The following is a 17,173-nucleotide window of genomic DNA, read 5'->3' on the forward strand; positions in this document are numbered from 1 at the left end:
TTGAGCGTTTTGATACTTTCACAATATTTATATAGCACCTAGACCTGCTTTATAATTATAAAACACATGAGAATCTTTCTACAATGTGGGACCTTTAAATGAAAACAAATTTTCACCCTTGCCAATTAGGTGAATATCTATGCGGGTGCAGAAATTTGAAAGTGTTACTCGCTTAATTTGTGTCAAATAAGACTTGCGTGCGTGCATGTTCGCGTGAGAGAGAGAGAAAGGAGGTGCGTGATGGAAACAGAGAGAGAGTGAGCGTGACCTCGTCAGCCTCCGAGACAGCCTTCAGAGAACAGTGATGACACGAGGAATTAGTAACACAAGTAACACAAACCAGAGAAAATAGCTTCCTCTCATCTCCTTAAACACGCACAAAAAAAAATTTACAAGCACTTTTACTTGCTCAACATTTAATATTTGGGCAGATACAAAACATATCAAAAAAAGCTCTTTAGAAGTCAGCTTCAGGCAGAGCACCAGGAGTTAACAACCCGAGCGTGGACATATGGGACGGAGGCAGAGAGACAGAGAAGGGAACACATCTGGACAGGGATTAGGACAGCTAAAGAGGCTAAAAAAGGAGGAGGAGACAGAAGGATAGGCTTAGCGCTGGCTGTGGGAGGGGCAGGCGTGTGATGTTGTTGTGTGATGGGTGAAGGTGGGGGTGGGTGAGCGATGAAGTCAGCGACAAAGTTCTTACTTGAAAGAAGCCCGGAGGCATGGGTCCTCCTGGCATGCCATCATTGGGTGGCATGTTGCCCATCACTGGACTGGGAGCAGCGGCCGCACTCTGGAAAAACAACAAGAAACCACAGTTTACTCTCAGTATTCATGTTTGAGGGAGTAATCAGGTGTTAAAATAATCCTGCGTTCGCTGAGAATAATGGAAAGAGAGATATGGCGTGCAGAAATTATCTGCCACAAAACTTCCAACCCTGATTACACTCGCGGAAAATTGAGCAATTACCGATAACTGATGAAGATATGATTATTTAGTCACAGTGATAAATGATTTGACGAAGGACACAAACAATGTAGATAGTTTAGGGGGAACATTAAGACTTCAGAGTGCTTCCAGTGGAGCAGTTTGTACGATGCACCATCTGACAGCCAAACCAATCATTATGAACAAATGCACAGCTCCTGTTTCTACCTCTGACACAAAGGAGACTATTTTCAGATCTGCTCCTATTTGGTCCATTTCCTCTTAGTCCATAGTCCATGTTCACCAACATGTGTTAATTTCCACTTGTTACAAGCATACAGTCTTTTCAAAATAAACTTCTGTCTTTACAGGAAACTACTTGGTTAGGTTTAGGCAACAAAACTGCTAAGTTGGGTTTAGGAAAAGATCGTTGGTTTGGGCTAAAATAACTCAGAAAGTAGCGTAACTTAAGTACAGAAGTTTCGTGACAAATCAACAGTGACTTCTGGTTTCACACGGGATACGAACAGCGGCCTCCTGGGCAAAAGTCTGGTGTTTTTTGATCCACCCATCCACCCCGACCTCCTCCCTACGCAGCATGTCGCCCTTCATACTTTCTGGTTCATGATTGCATGGATTACATACGACTTGATTGAAATATAGTGCATTCTTTTTCCAGGGTATAGCTACGAACGGTGTATGAGAACAACTTGCAATGTTACAAACTGATTTGCTGGCCAACAAAAACTATGCAAATAGGAGCAAATTGTACATTTATACAAGCTCTGACTGAACAATAATAAAAACCCAACTCCAATTCAAAAGCCTTCCAGTGGCGCCTCCATATAGGGCTGGAGCCAGGCGGCAACCTCCAGGTCTGAGAAGTGAAGCCAATACTGCAGTGCATTAAACTGTCATTCTTTCTAACAGCCAGCAGGGGGCGACTCCTCTGGTTGCAAAAAGAAGTCTGATTGTATAGAAGTCTATGAGAAAATGAGCCTACTTCTCACTTGATTTATTACCTCAGTAAACAATGTAAACATGAGTTTATGGTCTCAATCACTAGTTTCAAGTCTTCTTCAATACAGCATGATGTTCATTTAGTAAATTATGGTCCCATTTAGAGTCAAATAGACCATAAAGCAGGGGATGCTTTAAGGCGTGGCTACCTGGTGATTGACAGGTTGCTACCGCGGAGTTGTCCGGTCTTGGAGTTGTCAGTGTTTTCGTCTTAGTACTTTAACCCTTTCACAGTGTGTTTTCGGTTCATCAAAGTCAATTATAACCTTTCTGGTCACCTAAAAAATGTCTAATTCAGCGTTCAGTTGCTTAGCTCCACCCTCTCGTGTCATTTCTGGTTGCAAAAAAACAAGATGGCGATGGCCAAAATGCCGAACTCAAAGCTTCAAAACGGCAGTCCACAAAAATCTATGTCTGGAGCTCAAACTTCAATACAACTCCCTGAGTAATTTAAAATTATAAAGGATTATCTTATCTGTGATGGAATAATTGATATACAGGTTATCTTTGGAAGGAAGAGGTCCGGAGCTGATGATGTCTTACAAAAGAAGGTTTATTGAAGCTTGGCCAAGGAGAATTGACAGGTCTCCACAATAGATGCTCTCTGCGTGAAGGCCTCACAACTCTGTCCTTCCTCCCCGGTGCTCAGTGTCTTACCCCTTATCATGTTATGACTTACTTCGTTCCTCTGGCATCTCTGCCCCTGGTTGCCCTAGCGACTGGCTCCACGGTCTCTACTACAGGCACAGCTGTACAGATAACGGTGGCTCCTCTAGACAGGACTCCAACCATGTCAACAGAGGGACACTCTGACATACACTGACAAACACTTTGACCTTTCTACCAATAAGAGAGGAACTGATGGAAAATTCCATCACATTATCTTTGTTTGAAGAAGAAAGATATGCTTTTCTACAAAACTCTTTTTTTAATTTATTAAAATATGCCAAACATCTTATTTTTCATTCATCTTTAGATCAGGAAATATGTTATTAAAGAATAAAGTTATAAGAATAAAACTCAGATCAAGCTCTCCTTGCCAGCTCTCAACACATTTTATATGCAGTGTTACAGACACATCTCACTGGGTTAACATATTGAGGTTTATTACCCAGCCCAACCCCTTTGCTTTGGTGGATTTTGTTAAAATTCCGAGCAGTGTTTAGGTCCCACTTCATATTGATGAATAACGTAAAAAATGTAAATCAGCACCATAATCTTGATTTATACAGAGCAGCCTTTTATTCCTGCTTGCATCCCCAGTTTGAATATGGCCTCCAAACACATTTCTGGCAATATTTCCTTCATCTTTGCTCTCAATTATAATGATTTTCAACATCGGGGAGAAGACAGATGTGACGCTCGCTGCTCTGGTTTTCTTCTGAGGCAGCGAGGCTGACAGGCGGTGTTTGGTCATGACTGCTTTGTCAGAGCTTGACATTCACACATGGCCGACGCGATGAGAGAGGGAAACAAAAAAGTTATTTTCAATCAGAGTGTGGAGCCAGTTCGCGTGTTACAGGAGGAGCCAACACTGTGGAGGATTATTAAGCTACAAACAGCCCTTCTTCCATTCTGACACACTGTGTCCTCAAAGGAAAAACAATTAAACAGTATCCAACATTTAAGGCTGGAGTAGGCAGGTTGGAGCAAATATGATTAAAAAAAAGTTATTTTTATAAAATGGTCACTATATCCTGACAGTGGTGAAAAAAATCATGTGCCTTCGGTGCTCCTAACGGCATCTGCAAGATTTCACAGACCAGAGGAAAACAACCAATCAGAGCCGAGCTGGAGCCTTGCCGTCTCTGAGCAGCTGTCAATCACTCACGAACTCTGATCAAATGGTAAAACTAGGCAGCGCTGATCAAATATGAATCAATATCCTGTTACTGTAATGCCTATTTCTCGCCTTCATATTTGATCAGCTAGTTTGACTGTTTGATCGGAGTTCGCGAGTGATTGACAGCTGCTCCGTTGAATGAACAGCCAATAGGAACGCTCTCTCTCTTTCTGAAATGACCTGTAATTGGCCAAAGTCTCCCGTCACAGGCTAGATTTTCTAAAAAACAGAGCAATGAGGAGGTGCAGAAGTCTAGTTTTCTCTCAGAACACTTGAATTACAATATGCTGAAATGATATTATGGATTTTTTGCCCAATGATGCCAAAAATATTCTGCCAACTTCTGCTTTAAAGCAACCTATATTTAAGTGACTTACAGTGTGAATAATGATGATGATCTCAGCAGCAAACACAGAAGTAGCTTGACGATGTTACACTTCTCAAAAGGTCAAAACGTTCGACTTTGACACCACAGACTGCGGTTTGCATCCCGTCTCTTACAACAAGTCAGAACCATGACCGCAATCTTTCCCTAACCTTATCCAAGTAGTGTTAGTTACCTAAACGTAACCATATGTTAACCATGGAAGGAGGCGGCAGATCAAGAAACTGCTCATGTAAATCATAAGTCCAGGTGGGATGACTTTGTACAATCGTAGAGGAACTACCGGAGCTTTAATATTGCTTTTTTTAATTTCACAACGTCTGTTGGCTACCGAACAATCATAGACTCTCCACAGAATGTACAAACACACAGCGCTGTCCTGCCGCCCCTCCCCCCACTGTAACTAGAGCTTCACTCACTTCCAGAGCAAACAATCCCTCCATCCCTCGACTGACCCGCACGGCCCAGACACTAACTAACAGGCCCCGGGGCCATGAGGCAGCAGGACACACACATGCACACACACATGCACACACTGCACTGCAATGGTAAGAGGGTGTGAATCTGTGGGACTCGAGCAAATCACAAGAGACTCAAAGAGTGTGGACATGGACATATCCACAGGAGTCAGACACAAGCAGAGAGTCAGAGACACAGAGAGAGAGAGACATTTAAAGAGACAGACCTGGCAAACAAGAGGGATGGAGCGAGAAGACGAGACAAAGAGATCTCTCAAAGGGTGATGAGAGGTCGGACAGTGAAGGACAGTCGGCTAAAGATGCTACTATGGTACTCTGAGGTCTGTGAGTGTGTGAACTGTATGGTTTCCTCCTCTCAGCCTCAACAGTAGACAAGCAACAAGAAGTCAAGAGTATCTACTGCTTGAATAGCTATTTTCAAAGGGGTCTCTTGACCTCTGACCTCAAGATATGTGAATGAAAATGGGACCCACGAGTCTCCCCTTTACAGACATGCCAATTTATGATAATTACATGCAGTTTTGGGCAAAAACGATGCAGTTGTTTGCTCGCAGTATTTGTTATTTTTGCCTATTCTAAAATGGTGTTTTTGAAAATTTCTAAACTAAACAGTCTTGGAATTACATAAATTGGGTATGACTGTAAAGCTGAGACTCTTGTGGATTCAATGAGCCAAATTGTATTCATGCTGCCTCCCCGATAAATGATGGATTAAATCTGTTTGTTGCAGCTGGCTTGTTGGGCACGTCAACCACAATACCTCTGCACGCAAGGCACTAATCTTCTCGGTTAATGGTTAATGATCGGTTAATGAGTGTTGGCTATCGGTCAGAAAAGACTTTCGGTGGAGCTGAGGCGGGCCTTGGAGACGCAGCAGAGCAGACAGCTAGAAACTAGCAACCTGTGACGGCACCCACCTGTCACTCAAAGAGACCATGCCCTCAATCATGCCTAACTTTAAGCCTTAATATAAACCCCCCGTACAGTTGTCATGAGCTGGGATATTAGCATGTTCCAGGCTGTAAACGTGTTTATTCTTTGCCCTCCACGGCAAAAGTTGGGCATTTTAACATGGGGGGTCTATATAGTGCTGTAGGGATGATGTATTTTTGTAGGCCAACCAGGAAGTTAGCTTCCCCCTGGTTCCCTCGACAAAAAGACAATGGGAATTTTTCCATTGGGTTTTGGATTATTGCAGAAAATAGGCTCTGTGGCAAACAGAGTTTATTATATTTACACGTTTTGTTCAGCAAGATAAACTCCGCAAATGAACACCACGTTTATGGATTTTCAAAGCGTTAATGTTATCGCCTGAAGTAAAAAGCTAACGTTAGGCTATAAAGGAACTACACCACAGTCGCATGAGCGCGAGTTTACACAACAAGGCTGTAAAGGCGGACGAATCGGCTTGATGACGTTTTGTAGTCTCATTTAGCCTTTAACTGCCTTTTTTAAGACACGTTATAACACGATATTTAAAGACATATTTTATATCGTAGAACAAAACGTTAAAATCTCTTCAGCTTGTGTTAACCACATCTAACTAAAAACCCATTGACTTCCAGACGAATACCGGACGTGCTAAAATGCTAACTCATTTCTGGGTTTGAGACTCATTCCTGCACCACTATATGGGGATTGACTCGAATTTCGGAGCCAGCCTCAAGTGGCCATTTGAGGAATTGCCATTTTTGGCACTTCGGCTTCATTTTCTCAGCACCAGAGGTTGCCGCTTGATCTAGACCCGTCTGACCTCAACTGCGCCCTATAAAGCGTGTAATTGTGAGCTGTTATCGAACAATGGGAGAGCAAAAACAATAGGCTAAATGCTGTATATTACACACACACAGTTAACCAGCTGTGGCGTATCGGAGAGCATTATCTGCTCAGGGATCAGCAGAGAGAAAGAGAAAAGAAGGATGGAAGATGGAAGATGAAGAAAAGGAAGAGAGGAGGTGGCTGGATGAACGGCAGGCAGGGCATCTCAGGGAGAGGAGGAGGAGGAGGAGGAGGAGGAGGAGGAGGAAGAGTGAATGGAAGTGGTGCTGGCATGCAAGTATGTGTGGCGAGCGTGTGTGTGTGTTAGTGTGTGTGTGTGTGTGTGTGTGGCTGCCTCAACCAGCCAACGAGGCTCCACAGTACTCAGGTGAAGCGGCAGCAAAAGGCCCCTTCTCCTAGTTGCCATGACAACCCCGACCTCAGCTCCTGCTCTCCAGTGCCCATTAAAACCCTCAGGCCGTCAATCATCAGCATGGCCAGGGAGCAGAGAGAGAGAGAGAGAGAGAGAGAGAGAGAGAGAGAGAGGGAGGGACAGAGAGAGAGAAAAAAAGGAGAAAAGAAAGAGAGAGAAAGAGAAACAGAGATGGAGTTTAAAGCAGCCTGTGGCTTTTGATAGCTGCCCTGTATCTCCCTCTTTTTCTCTCTCTGCACACAAACAAACCCGACACACACAATATACCTGCTCAGTGTTAACTCCTCGCACACATCACACTCCTCTGTCTCACTCTCTCTCTCTCTCTCTCTCTCTCTCCACCTCCATAAAAAAAAAACATCTACTAAAATCCGAGCTGCCTTTTCATGACATCATCTTCATTCATTTCCAATCAATTTTCATACAAGCGATCTTCATTCAGCATCCCATTTTAACTAATGATGCCGCTTGTTCGCTATATAACATCTTCAGTCTTAATTCTGCAGACATCCATACCTCCTCCTTCAAATCGGAAAAGAGAGCGTCTAGATCAATTAAGTATTCAATGTTTTTTCAAATCTAAAGCTCTCTGTCCATTTATTCTCTCCTCTCTGTTGTTAGTCTCTGATTGTGGAGTTCATATTTTAAAGAATAGTTTGTTTTTTTGAGAGAAACATAAATTCCTAATGTGACTAAAATGGCTGTTTTATTAAACAATGTTTCTTATCTTAAAAAAGCCAAAACAGGAGATCCAAAAGGTGAAGTTCTCTTTAAATCAGGGCCACTTCACGTTAACACCAGCCACACCTATACATGTAGTTAGGACAAAGTAGGGTTGGGGCGATATGTTATCGGTATATACCGTGTGACGTTAGAAATGAGTCCAACGGTAGAGATTTGGCAATACCATCAAAGAGTATAGAAACAAGACAAAAACGAGACAAAACTCCGGTGCTTTTTTGACAATAGCCGCTTCCGCCATTATCATAAAGTGGGCATGTCTGTAAAGGGGAGACTCGTGGGTACCCATAGAACCCATTTTCATCCACATATCTTGAGGTCAGAGGTCAAGGGACCCCCCTTAGAAAATGGCCATACAAGTTTGAAGCGTTATTTAGTCTCCTTCACGACAAGCTAGTATGACATGGTAGAAATAAGTGGTGTTAAAATGAATTTGCATTAACGCATTATTATTGCGTTAACTTTACCAGCCCTAAAAATGACATATACCGTGATAGAAGATTTTGGCCATATCGCCCACCCCTGTAGGTCAAAGAATTATTAACTAAATGACACAAACGTACATTTCCATGCTGTCTGTACCTGATGAACAGACAGTTTGAGCTTAGTACTTTTTCATGTAATAAATATAAAAAGGAAATAACAAGGTGAGCATTTGACAGTGTTGAAAGTCTTGTAGTATATGTAGTTAAGAATTTTTGGACTAAAAAGTAGACTACTCTGTTTGTTTGATCTTATATCCGAGCTAAGACTCAACACATATTTAAACTGTAGGCAGAGACATTAAAAAGGCATCTATGAGTTTTTTCCTTCTGAGTAAATGAAAAAAAAGCAAAATCCCTTCTGTAGTTATCATGGGTCATGTATTTGATCATTTCCTCTCACAGGAGGGGGTCTGCTCCCCTTTAGCTCCTGGTTGTGATCCTCTTTAGCTCCCCGGCGGAGGCTGGCCGGCTAGCTGGCTGGCTGGATGGCCCACAGACAGAGAGTGAGCGGCTCTATCTGTCCGGTGATCAGACCTCGGCTTCCAGGGGGTAATGGATCTGCTGTTATCTGGGTCCAGACAAGCAGGCCAACACACTGCTACCTGCTGGCCACAACAACAAACTGATACCGACCTGTTAGGGCGTACACGTGTGTGTGTGTGTGTGTGTGACGATGAATATGTGTGTGTGTTTGCAAGCCTGTGTTTCTTTCAGATCGTAAGTGCTCAGCCTGACCGACCTGGACTGCGACCCACACACACTCTATATATCTCAGACACACACAGAAGCACTGTAGCGTAAACATATAAAATGTCCATACTGTCACCTTTAGGCTTTGAACACAAAGTTTTAACCTGAAGACACACACAGTCCAGTCCAACTCTTCTACGATCCTACATTATCCACGTCTCTCTCTCTTTGAATATTTCTGCATACTGGGGTCCCTAAACAGTCTTGGAATTACATAAATTGGGTATCACTGTAAAGCTGAAACTCTTGTGGATCCAATGAGCCCAACTGTATTCACGTGTGATGATGTTAGTCCCCAAAGGAGCCATTTCATTGTAGTGACACCATTCTTTAAAATGTGACCTGACTGTATAAAATGACCTGTGGTGACCTCTAGGATAATCACAGCCTCATGAAACTTTACAACCACAAACTACAGACCTAGGGCATTCAGAGGATGGATGGCTTTCCTATGTAGACTGTCAATAAGGGGGTTTCTGAGCAGTTCCCAGAACAGAAGTGCTCGCAATCTAATCGCCAAAAAATGCATTCTTGCAGAAATCACCAAATGTCAAAGTTTTTGATACCAAATCACAGCATGGCTTTTTCTATGGTGTTCCTCAAGGCCTTGGTGTCTTAATGTGGTATTTTGGCGGGATTATTGATCATTTTTATAAATTCTTTAGTGGTAAAAAATGGTTAAATTTAGCACCAAATCTGTGTAACAAATGATATCCACCCAAAAATTGCTGCAACAACTTCTGAGACATAATAGAGCATGGGAATAACCATCATATACTTCTATCATAATGTTCACTGACACACAGTGCTGAGCAGCATCTCAAATAGTCTTCAGGTTCCCAGCTTTCAGATGATGTACACCACTTCTATGTGACATCTACTGCTGACCTGCTATCTCCCCGTAAAGACCCCCTGTCCCTCCTAAAAAAGACAAAAACGGGTCTGTTGTGGGTCTCAGAGGGTTAATGTAAAGACAGATTCCTCCGTTAAAACTGCCGCCTGTGCCAGCTAAACAGGGATGTGTACGTTCTGATGTGTCCACGCACGAATGAACACTCCCACTGTGTGTCCATGCATGTACTTTCTGCGGCTTGCAGACTGATTTGCAGACAAACGGCTGGTTTCATCTCCGTAATCTCCGTAAAAACCAAACCAGGATTTCCCTCTCCACGCCGCTCCCAACTGTCATCGCCATCACCCCTCTCCTCCCAACTCCCCGCATTAGTCCTTCTGTCACAGCCCTCCTTCTCCTCCTCTCCCCTCAGCTTCAAGTGCTCCAATAACTCTGTCACTGAAGTCAACTCTATAAAGATTAGCGAGGAGGCAGGAGTGTGTAAGCAGGGCTGCCGGCCGACAGACGGGTCTAATCGATGGAAGACGGAGAGCTGCCAGGAACCCGACGCCCGACCCTGCGACATGGAAATGCCCTCCACGGCAAGAGGCGTGCATACACACACACACACACACACACACACACACACACAGTGAAGATGCATGGGAGCGTACTGTATATATCACACACACACACACACACATGCTGATGCCTTCCCATAGCTCCGGCAGCTGTTATGTCAATCAGGTGAATTAATTACCGGTAAACAAATCTGCTTGGGATCCCCCAACAGAACACACACAAACACAAACAAACACACACGTAACCCTCCTCCTCCTCCTCCTCCTCCTCACTCCGCCTCTGTCTCCGTAGCATGTCGTCCCAGCATCAGGGCCCCAGGAGCCCGGAGCTGCCTCCCAGCTACCCAGGCACCGCTCGGAGCTGGAGGCCCAGAGGGAAGGCGCCTTGGCTGGGGGGACGTCGCTCCGGCTCTCCCCCCGCTGCCCTGGAGCACCCGCCTTAACTCCCGCTGCTGCCTCTCAGGCTAACCAATCAACCTATGGCAATTCATAAATACTACCTGACAGGGAAGACAACACACACGCGGTGGAGTGCAGACGGCATAAACACACGCACATGTACTGTATGCACACAGACACCTGAAAAAAAAAAAAGCTGCTATGAGATGAAACAAACAAATGCAGAAACACAGACAACTGTGCCTCCTGTAAACACGATATTGATGCGGTGACTCTCTGTGGGCTGGATGGCAGCTGACAGACTGAAGGGAAGGATCCATACCACATGACAGACAAAACAACCAGAAATAAATAAATAACAACAAGCAAATAAAAACACTGAGGAATAGTTTTAGGAGGATTAAAAGTCTGACTTCACTTTTAATGTCAGTGAATGTATACTTAAAGGATAATTCTGGTTAATTACAACTTGGGTCTTATTTTCAAAGTTTTGCTACTCACTGTTCCTTTAAGCGGGGTGCAGCATCGCCCTGAAGGGGATTCTTTCACAACAATGACCCGCTAGATGTACATTATCCCACGTGTTACATGGCTACTTACTGAAGAAATCAATATTTTGACACAAAAACGGTCCGCCAGAGTCCGACATCTGAACTGCGCCCATAGCAACGGTCTGTTATACATAGCATAAGTCTGTAATGCAGAAATTACAGACCGCAGAACGCTGTGACTGACCAATCAGAATCCAGTATTCAACACAGCCGTGTAATAAAAATAATCAATATATATATATTTTATAATGAAAATGATCTTCAGTTGCAGCTCTGGTACAACGACTAGACTGTTGGAGGCGTTAGCAGGGAGGGTTTAACTCAATCCCACTTGGGAGCTAAAGTATAAGCTAAGCGAAAGTGACACAAACATGCATAAACTGAGTGAAACACTTATTGATGTAAAGTAATTTAGTAGCTGGCCTCCTGACACACACACATACACACACACACCCAGAAGCCTTTATTGGCGGTGTCGGTAGTTAATGACCAAAGGTTGGCGATGGCCTGCTGCTCGCTCTGGTGACCCTTTCTAACACAGGTCCCCCCTGCTGGCACTGCTCTTTAATTACACACACACACACACACAAACACACACACGAGTGCACGCACACACACTGATATGCAGCCCCCCGCCTCCTCCGCCCGTGGCCTTTCACTCCCTCATTAGGCAGTTGGTGTTGGGTGGAAAGCCACCAGAGAACCAGAGGACGGGGTGTCACGATGACGCTCACGTCCACACACACACACACACACACACACACACAAACACACACACACATTTTGAATGAAAGAGGCTGACTTCCACATGCACTCAAAGCTATGCCTAATTGAAGATTATTAATGCTGCTAATTAGGGAATAATAGAATGCTTGGAGCTTGGAGACAAAACCTAATGTGGGGAATACAGTAGAAGAATGAAAGGTGTGTGAGAGACAGGAGAGAGAGATAGAGAGAGAGAGAGAGAGAGAGAGAGAGTTAGGGGAGAATGATTTTATCATGCTCTATATCTCTCCCGTCCTGTCCTCTGAAATAACTGGCTGGTGTCACGCTACCACAACTCTTATTCAGGATGAGAGTGTATCCAGCGGGGCTTCAAGTCACCGCTCAACTCTGCAGGTCAGAGAAAGCTGCAGATCAGGACGGAGCAGGTAGATCATCCCCTGAAAGGCCACGTCGCAGGTGATGGCAGGCACGCTAAAACACCTTTGACACAGTTACAAAGCTGCACAGGAGGATGCACGTTTCGTCTCTGGGTCATTATTTCTTCATCTGGGACAAATGTAAATAACACATCAGGTTCTCGCGTCTTGCATCGGCTGCCCTTTCACACCAACGTCCAACAATCATACTGAGAGAAATCCATTTTAAAAGAAGCTCAGAAAACATTTGACCAGCCTCCGTAGACCAGAATGCAATGCAGCCAAATGACATGTTGCTAACCAGGAGATGCTCTCTATTTTCAGCTACAAAAACCTCAACCTCAGTCACTGCTTTCATAGTTACTTTTTACTAGGGCCGTCAAAGTTAATAACACGTTAACGTAAATTTGTTTTAACGCCACTAATTTCTTTAACGCATTAACGCAACTTGCGATTTTTAGCTTGTAAAAGGCTCCGTTTTAAAGCTAGAGTGAAGATACTGGCATCATATGAAACCAGCTTGTCGCGAAAGCGGCTAAATAACGCTCCAAACTGTCCAAACCGGACAAAACTGTCATGGCCATTTTCAAAGGGGTCCCTGACCTCTGACCTCAAGACATGTGAATGAAAATGGGTACTACGAGTCTCCCCTTTACAGACATGCCCACTTTATGATAATCACATGCAGTTTGGGGAAGGCCTTAGTCAAGTCAGCACACTGACACACTGACAGCTGTTGTTGCCTGTTGGGCTGCAGTTTGACATGTTATGATTTGAGCATATTTTTTTTATTCTAAATGCAGTACCTGTGAGGGTTTCTGAACAATATTTGTCATTGTTTTGTGTTGTTAATTGATTTCCAATAATAAATATATACATACATTTGCATAAAGCAAGAATATTTGTCCACTCCCATGTTGATAAGAGTATTAAATACTTGACTAATCTCCCTTTAAGGTTCATTTTGAACAGAAAAAAAATGTGAGAGTAATTTGCGATTCATCATGATTAAATATTTTAATCGCTTGACAGCCCTAGTTTTTACACTTTCCACCTACATGTGAAAACAAAAGAAAACACAGCAGAAAATCATCAGGTTTACAGCCGCTGTCTTTATGGTTCTTAGAATATAATTATAGGAAACGTTGAGAGAAAGCTGGTACCGCAAAAGGAATGTAAATTATAAACAATTCATCAGCAAAAAAAAGACTCCAGGAATGTAGTGATCTCATCTCAGAGTGATGATAGATAACAGCATTAAAAGGATCCTACAGAGGGAAGCATCAACACGTACTGTACATGTGCACACACGTACACACACTCAAGTACACTCTCACACAAGCACATATACAGTAGGTGCGTCTGTACATGCACTACACACAATGACATTTAGCGAGCTATACCAGGTGACATTTACATATCTGCAAATATTTATTTGCTGTAGGTTCAGACGTCTACATTCATGTTCCTACATCCTACAAACTGTACAACCACTGATGAATGTTCTACTTATTAGATTCTGCATGGTTAGATATATTAGTATTTGCTAGATTTCTGTCTCAACAACTTTGTATATTAAGGGACATTTCTTGAAAGATTGTGTAAGAATGAAACAGTAAGAAAAGGGCATGAAATAGATTATAATATGAATAAGACCTGAGGAAAATGTTAGAAAGACTTTAAAAGTGGCAATTAGTGAGCACAGACGAGGATAATAATCTGCTAAATCTATTGATTTAAGCAACACTTTACAAAATAATAATAGTAATTGAAGCACTGGACAAAAGAAACACTGGACTTAATCTAGTCCTGCAGAAAAATGGCCAGACCGCAGCGCTACATCATGCAGCTAAATGCTGCGTTAGCCAATCACATACGTGCAAATGCACATTCCTGGTACATTTCTTTGTGGTGTGAACGCTGACTCTTGCAATATCCCCTGTTCATGTATGTTGGGTCTTATGTATGTAAGGAAGGAAGGACCGCTCACTCATAGTGGTTTAGTTCAAAAAGCTGTCGAGTTAAATCACTTCTATGCAAACAGAGGAAGGGATTAGCAACAATTTGCAGATTATTTCTGATTAATTTATATTAACTAGGGCTGTCAATCAATTCAAATATTTAATCGCCATTAATCGCAAATTAATTGCACATTTTTTATCTGTTCCAAATAGACCTTAAAGGGAGATTTGTCAAGTATGTATATATTTATTATTATAAATCAATTAACAACACAAAACAATGACAAATATTGTCCAGAAACCCTCACAGGTACTGCATTTAGCATAAAAAAATATGCTCAAATCATAACATGGCAAACTGCAGCCCAACAGGCAACAACAGCTGTCAGTGTGTCAGTGTGCTGACTTGACTATGACTTGCCCCAAACTGCATGTGATTATCATAAAGTGGGCGTGTCTGCAAAGGGGAGACTCGTGGGTACCCATAGAACCCATTTTCATTCACATATCTTGAGGTCAGAGGTCAAGGGACCATGCCAGTCTTTCCTCGCCAAAATTTAACAGAAGTTTGGAGCGTTATTTAGCCTCTTTTGCGACAAGCTGGCATGACATGGTTGGTACCGATGGATTCCTTAGGTTTTTCTGGTTTCATGTGATGCCAGTATCTTCACTACAGCTTCAAAACTGAGCCGCTACATCCTAAAAATGTATTAAAGAAATTAGTGGCATTAAAATGAATTCTTTTTTTCTTATTCTTTAAAGAAGCTGATCCTTAAAGATCTTTATAAACATCTGAAACACACTTAACGCTTATCTTTAGGCTGGAAGATCCTTTCCATTAATCCTGCTGCAGTTTATCTAACCTACAGACTCACTTTCACACTTGCTACTGTTGGAATCAGTTGCAAACTCAAACTTTGCCAAGATTTAATAATATAATATAACACTTTATCAGCCAGACCTCCTACGGGACTATTAAAAATGAAAAGAGTCTCTGGCAACCTTGTTAGCAATATCTACCTCCTCCTTATTCTTTGGCATTCTTTCATATTCTCCTGCTCACTTATACTTTTTTTTCTCTCGCTCTCTTTTTCTCATGTTATGCTCACACAACTGGATTTTATTCCTGCGGAGCTGAGAAGGTGCGAGATGAAAAAGGAGAGGGAAGTGGTGGTATCGTATAGTGAGCGCAGCCAGCCAGGGAGTTACAGTCGGGCGGTACACATTCCATAGTGCCTAAAGCAACATGGTGGACCTCAAAGCTGAAGCCAGACGTCTTTAGCGCGAAACATTTAAAGAATTACCATATATTATACTGAATAATGTGGTAATAGAGAAAATGAGCTGAGTAAACACTGTGCTGGGGAGACGGAGTAAAAGAAATATTGAGGAAAAAAAGTCCAGTCGCAGTCTTATTTTATTCTGCTCTACCATAACGATAGATACGGCACATCTGACATTCAGACCAAACTCTCACCCGTCCAATTTAAGTCTGTGTCCCCGACACTTATGTTTAGCAACCAACAGAAACAGACCAGACATTTAAAACCATCTCACGCCAGTCTGATCCACTCACCCCATTTCTATTTTAGAGTGTGTGTGTGTGTGTGTGTATGTGTGTGTGTGTGTATGTGTATGTGTGTGTCGGACCAGGCAGGAAGAGGCATTCCCATAGGAGCAGTCCTCCTGAGCGCCAGACATTGGGGGGTTGGGTGTAAGATACACACACACACATATAAACACACACACATACAGACACGCTACAAATTTCCATTTCGTATCCCAGAGGCACCACCACGTGGACCACCTCCACCTCACAAACGACGAGATCAAGAAAAATCCACATGAAGCTTTTACATTCGCAGTTATTGGGATTCTTATGTGTCTCACTGTGCGTCACCTCTGCCGTCACACTAATGCGTACGCTGTAGGAATTACTCACACATAAAGACCGAACACACTTTGGGAGGATCAAGCAGTCAGCTAACCCAACAACCTTCCGTAAGAACATTTAGAGGCTGCGACACATTTGTCCACCTTTTTTTTTTTTTAAATGTCTTGGGCATCTTGATGTCTATTTTTCAGTCGACTTTTCCCTTTTGAGACAAAAATAGTCAGTCCAAACATTCCTATTCATTTAATTAAAGGGACAGTGTGTAGGATTTGGTGGCATCTAGCGGTGTGTTTGCAGATTGCAACCAACTGGGTTACAGTCCAAGACTGCGGTAACGTGAGCCGCCGAGTGCAAAACCGTGGTAACGCCGTTCACCTCGCTCAGAGGTCATCCATACCATAATAACACTACTTTAGGAGCAACGGAGGTGAGACGGCGGTGTGCCCGAATGGGAATTCAGAGTGAGAGACGGAGAGAGAAAGTTAGAATACTAGAGAAAGAAATACTCAAGCAGAGGAAAATATGAATGAATGAATGAATGAATAAAAACTAATGAATATTAGCCTAGCTCATACCAGAGATTCACACAAGTTCACGTCAGAGGGGTGAATTATTCTGTATTCTTTCCTGAGAATTAAAAGTGTACTTATTATTTTGCTATTTTCATTCTTTAAAAGTCAACAGAATGCAGGAAAAAAAGTCTCTGAAACTCAAATTTTTCTGGGGGGGAGAACCTCCAGACCCCTCACTATGGTTTCAAAATCCTTCCTATATTTGAGGTCTCAGGGTTGGTAAGTACGGACTTTTAGGTAAAGTAAAAACACGAAAGGCCATTGTTTGTCCGCTCTGGGCTACTGTAGAAACATGGCGGAGTCCGTGAAGAGGACTCGCTCTCTATGTAGATATGAAGGACTCATTCTAAGCTAACGAAAACACAACGATTCATAGTTTTAGGGGATAATTCACTAATGAAAACATAGTTATTAAT

General features: G+C 42.8%; 1 protein-coding gene across 2 annotated transcripts in view; it reads right to left on the reverse strand.

The window, feature by feature from the left end:
- Nucleotides 1–17,173, reverse strand: part of ssbp4 (single stranded DNA binding protein 4) — a 110,568-nt gene that overhangs the window by 28,574 nt on the left and 64,821 nt on the right. For both annotated transcript variants that reach the window (XM_037770807.1, XM_037770808.1), the window contains exon 5: nucleotides 707–796. In XM_037770807.1, the coding sequence (XP_037626735.1) occupies nucleotides 707–796 (90 nt within the window). The remainder of the gene's footprint in view (nucleotides 1–706; nucleotides 797–17,173) is intronic.

Source organism: Sebastes umbrosus, chromosome 5, assembly GCF_015220745.1.
Source record: "Sebastes umbrosus isolate fSebUmb1 chromosome 5, fSebUmb1.pri, whole genome shotgun sequence".
Classification (NCBI taxonomy): domain Eukaryota; kingdom Metazoa; phylum Chordata; class Actinopteri; order Perciformes; family Sebastidae; genus Sebastes; species Sebastes umbrosus.